The following is a 5,589-nucleotide window of genomic DNA, read 5'->3' on the forward strand; positions in this document are numbered from 1 at the left end:
ATAATGCCGTGGAACCCACTTCCAGTGTCTGGTGGGCCATGCTGACGTGCACCGCACCCTTTTTTCTTTTTTAAAAATAATAAAAAAAATCAATGAAGAAATAATTGTAGAAGAGTGAGGTACATGAAAATATATAAAATTGAAGTAATTACTTTAATCCTGTAATTATGATCCACTGACAATATGGGACGCAGGATTGTCCACTTGGCATAATCGGAATGGATTGATAGACTTTGTCAAATCGAACCATATGAGTTTGTGCCGAGCCTATATTTTAATTAGTTCTATTTATTAATTTACTTTTTTGTTAAAATTATCGTTCTACAAAAATCGACACCGACAGAATTTTAGTTGCTCCTTCCAATCAATCATCAAAAAGATTAAATAAAATGAAAAGCAAAACCAATTCAATTTGTGACTCATATTTGGTGCGTTTCTGATAGTTAGCATTCTTAGTTTACTGAAAATAATAGTTTATATTTCTTTTAAGTTTTTAAATCTATATTCCTTCTATGGCTTTTTAAGTGCCAACACTATTCTCACGCCAAACTTTATCTTCACTCACGTATATGTAAAGCATGTTTAATGATGAAGATTTTATGATTGAGCCATCGGAAAAAAAAAAATGTGATTTTAGTGAAATTAATATATACAGCGATTTTCGATAGTTATTCTATTTTCAGCATCTTATTAGAAGAGGTACGACTGATATCATTTGTAACGATCTATGTCTAGGATTCATATTTGGATTCGAAACCTCATTAATCTGACATTCCTCTACTTCTACTATGATGATCTTGTTACCTACTTCTGACTTCTTAAGATTGAAGGCTATCTCTACCGAATAATACGAGTCTTTTTTGCATGTTTTAACTTATACAACAGGTTGCGTGTTAAATTCGAAAAGAAGAATGTATTCGAAAAGAAGAATGTACACAAATATTAACCGACTCCAATCTTTTTGTTTTTGTTGGGTTTGTATTTACACTCCCAATGCCTTCACAGTTCCAAATATTATAATTTTGTCCATTATTCACTAAATTAAGAAAAAGAGAGGGATAAATTGGTCCCAAAAACTAACCGGTGTTTTCGGCGCCGGAACAAAATTCACTACGACGGTCCATTCCGACGAACTGATTATTAAAACTCATTGGATTATTCACTGTCCTCACTTCTACACCGCCATCGTCCCCCCACTAATCTCAAACAAAATTCCTCGCTTTGTTTTTTTCTCTTCAGATGAATAAGTTTAAAAGCTTCCTCTCTTTCCGCCGGTCGCCGTCGCTATTATCCGCGCTACCAAAGCTCGTCATCACCGACTCCTCTGAATCGAGAGAGCGTCGATTCTCCAATAGATGGGTCTTTCCCTTGCCGGTGGCAAGACTGAGATCGGAAAGTCGCCGGGAATCGAACGGACTAGAAGGGTAAAATTGAATATTCTGAGTGGTGCTGGTCCAAACATCCGTATTCAAACTGAGAGAGGATTCTGTCTCCGCCGTGGGATTTCCAGAAAATTCGATTCCGAGGTTTGCCCGGGGAACTCCGCCCCTGAGAACCGTCTCCGCCGCCGCCTGACAGACATGCCAATTCCCGCTCGACAACAGCCCAACAGCCCCACTCACCGGGTTGACCGTACGTCCGCAAGCTTCGAATAACAGAGACTGAAACAGAGCTTCAAAAAACCAAGAACAGGGTTATGTAAGAGTTCATTTCGGAAGTACAAATAAAAAATAAAAATTTGTGTCTACCGGATCTCTGATGATGAGGAACGGCGGAGATGAAGGACAAGAGATCACTACGGCCGAAGAATTTAGCAAGAAACAAGGTGGCGTTGCCTTGAGATTCCGGCGAGTCGATCCAATGAAGACTTGACCTTAAAACGCAAGCTTCACTGCATCCCTTTCGAAGCACTCTGCAACCGTTGCAACTCATTCTCCGATTGTTAATAAAATCACACACGATTCTTATAAGGAAGCAAAGGCAATGCTAATGTGGTCGAGAAGAGGCGAGGTGGTGGAGCGTTGGGAAGCGGAGGCAGAGGGCGTTTAAAACAACAGAGAATCTGAAATGGCGTTGGAGTTAGGAAAGTAACTGTGGTTAAGTTTGATGTCAGAGTGTTGACTGTGGACTTTTTTGTAACATATGTGGGCCCCGTGGTCCCCACATACATTCGGGAATTATCTTCCAAACTCTGAGCGTGAGAGCGGCTCCGTGTTTCCGCGACCCCCTCTTCCCCCTTCCTTTGCTTCTCCAAATTAATCTCAACCCTCGGATCCTCCACCTCAACCATTCATAAATTCATTTATATATTAAACTAATTTTATTCATTTCAAAATGTTGAATATTTAGATTCTAAAATACTATATTTAACACCTCATTTAATTCTTAAAAAAATGAATTATTAATATATGAAATAATCTTTAAAATTTAATTCATTGAACCCAAAATTAAAAATTTATAAATGCATTCAAGAATCTTAAAGAGAACATATTTTAAACGATTAAAGCAACAAACATTAGTATAATTATACTATACTAATGCAGCCCACCCTTATTCAATAAAATCTTCATATTTATATAATTATAGTATTAAATAAAAATAAAATAAATGCAACTGTCGACGTGAATCTCACGATTTTAAAGCGTATCTGCAAGGAAAAAGTTTTCTCATCTTTATAATAAATGTTTTATTTTTCTCTGGAATCCGTCAATAGGACTGTGACATATAGTCTTAACTAAAAAGTCCTAAGCTACCGATTATTAAAAAATTATTATTTAAAAGTGTCACTCAATGGGTTGAAGGAGCAAATTTGTCTTCCAACTTTTTTGTTTTTTAATGACAAAAAAAAAAACCATAAACAGGGAACCGAGGGAGCCGGTTGCGGTCAGAACAATTAATTTATAGGAAATATTAAAGTATTATGTGTTCTAGTTTGCTGGAGTTTATTGCAAATGGGTCACACTGTTCATATATATTATCTACAAACCTGAGCTTTATCCAATGTTTCCAAGAAGAGAAGCATAAGAAGGATAAGTGGGGTTGGAAAATTATGAAGAATTATGTAGAAAAATGGCGGTAATATATCGCTCTTCGGAAACCATTGATGTCTACGTCTACAAATCCTCAATCATCTACTATTTCAACCCATATAATGAATTAAAAAGCTTGACTGTTACAAATGATATGAGAGCCGGACACCAGACATGGTGCCAGATATGATATTAGACCTCCAAGCGATTGAATGTGTACTCGTTGGGTGCACAACAAATGATTAAACAAGACAGCGTTGCCTAATTATGTTGCTGCATATTCCATCAGTTTGGCGTTTCTTACTAAACTTGGGTGTCGCTGGGTACCACATCTTTGGATCATTTGGGTTTCACTCACCTTTTATGCCCAAAATATGAACTCATTGTTTGGGCCCAAACTTTGGAACACAATTTACGTTGTGTTTCTTGTTTATAATCTATAACAAAATTTTCTTGCAATCTTGTTTCAAACTCTCACTCTTGAAAATCTCTCCTCCATCGTAGCTTCAGCTTACCTTGCCTGCAATTTCAAATTGGCTGACTCACTCGGTGTTGAAAATGATTGTGTCACAATTGCTAGTCCGCTGCCAAAAATTAAAAAAGCGAGTTTATTTCTTCATAATTATTAGTTATCGAATTTGGTTTCCAAGTTAAGTAATTAAGATATGCATGTTTAGGTTTCCTTTTTTTCTTGTTGTCCACTATAATTACTATAGAATTGAAGACTTTATAATAGATGCCTTAATCACATAGCTATGTACTCATATTCTTGGCTTGTAATACACACGTTAATAGTATATAATGAAGGATAATGGTATCAAAATATAAAAATAAGGGGATGCTTTGGCATGTTAGCCATGTGGAAAGTGGGTGATTACATCTATTATGAGTTGTAGAAACCCCCTTTGTATGCCTTTTCAATTCAATCAAACACCTGATATTGACAAACCCTCAGCCACACTTCCGCCTCCTCCCTAGTGGCCGGCGGTGGCTCGTCGTCATTCATTACCTCATCAGCCACTTGAATGGCCTAGTGGTCGGCCGACCCCATTTTAAAATCCATTTGCGCCCACACCAACATTTCTAAATTCCCACCGGTGGCGACCCTCAAACCACTTAAAAGACTCACTCGATCATCAATACTTGACTTTTTCTCGTCTATATTTCGTGTAAATGTAAACACTTCAAGATTGGGTCAAAGCATTCAAGCTCAACGCCCCACACGCTAAGCCTACTTTTCAAAGCTTCAACTTTCACACACAATCTGACAAAGTCAGTCCTTGTGCGCTTCCCGTTCTTCACCGCGCACGCATTTGGTGTCAAAATCAACACCATTTAGCTGCCTTTATGGCGCAACTGATGGGATCGAGAATATTCCGGACGCGGTGGTGGCTTTGCTTGGAAATGGGTTAGCACCGGATGAGATCGCTCCTCGGTGGAAAATTATAAAATACGTTATGGGTTCCTTCCTTTACTTGGAAACGTGGCAAAATCAGAATTTGCCAGCCCAACCGAATTACATTTAAGACGCCTAATAAAGCTGCGCGTTGGGGTTACCCATTTGGACAAAAATCCAAACACAACTTCAAGCACTAATTGAACGGCCTTAGCGTTGTCCCTCTTGCTAAACCCAACTCTACCCTCACTCCATCACCCATCCATTGCTTCCAAATGAGTACTTCTATCGTGATGTGACTGAGAAGTAAGATAGAAGTTGTAAGATCCCAGTCAGCTAGAGAGGAGAACAACACATTCTTTATAAGAGTGTGGAAACATCTTCTCTCTCGACCCTGAAAACCCAAAAAGGACAATATTTACTAGCGGTGGACTTGAGTTGTCACACTTGATAGAGGTATATTTCTAATTTTCTCACTTGATAGAGGTATATGGGCCCCGAGCTGGATTGTGTCTGTGTATAACTTTTCGTCATTGATGAATCAAATGTCTTAAAATGTACTACAAGAGAGACGTGATATTTGGTTCTACAATACATATGGGTCTTACTAGACGTGATATTTGGTTCTACAATACATATGGGTCTTACTAGCTAGTGAGCCACCTTATGCACATGTGTATGTCATGGCATATGCAAGCATTGCATCTTCCTTGGAGAATGAGATTCTAAGAACACGGTCGAAAAGCATGGGTGCACCAACATCACTCCCTTTCCACGAGTTGCTGCGTTATAAGATTGGGAACAGTCTCAATAGTATGAATCGATGGATGTCTAAGATGCTTGGAATATAAAATTAACTCGTGGTCAATTCTTAATCGATAAGTACATCCAAGCTAAGCAAGCTTTGAAGGTGGATGAGATTGCTATGCTCATGGTGGCATCACGAAGTAGTTTCTAGTCGGCTCGGTACTTGGTTGAGTTGTTCCTTTTAAGTTTTGACCATTAGACGATGCCCCCACATCACCTGTCGCCAACGCCCCATCTTCATACATTCATGATGCCGATTCCTTGCGTGCTTTGAATTTGGATGCTTTATTGTTACTATTACCATTATTTAACGTCAATGCCATTAATTTATCGTTTATGAATTAGTAAACGAATATG

General features: G+C 38.4%; 1 protein-coding gene across 1 annotated transcript; it reads right to left on the reverse strand.

Moving 5' to 3' along the window:
* Positions 1-940: 940 nt before the first annotated feature.
* On the reverse strand, positions 941-2,233 carry LOC111445767 (LOB domain-containing protein 39-like). The gene is made up of 2 exons (XM_023084236.1): positions 1,749-2,233; positions 941-1,672 (listed from the first exon to the last, which is right to left on the reverse strand). Exons 1-2 carry the CDS (start codon positions 1,930-1,932, stop codon positions 1,236-1,238), a joined length of 621 nt encoding a protein of 206 aa, XP_022940004.1. The 5' UTR covers positions 1,933-2,233; the 3' UTR covers positions 941-1,235.
* Between the last annotated feature and the right edge of the window lie 3,356 nt (positions 2,234-5,589).

Source organism: Cucurbita moschata, unplaced genomic scaffold (assembly GCF_002738365.1).
Source record: "Cucurbita moschata cultivar Rifu unplaced genomic scaffold, Cmos_1.0 Cmo_Scf00008, whole genome shotgun sequence".
Lineage (NCBI taxonomy): Eukaryota > Viridiplantae > Streptophyta > Magnoliopsida > Cucurbitales > Cucurbitaceae > Cucurbita > Cucurbita moschata.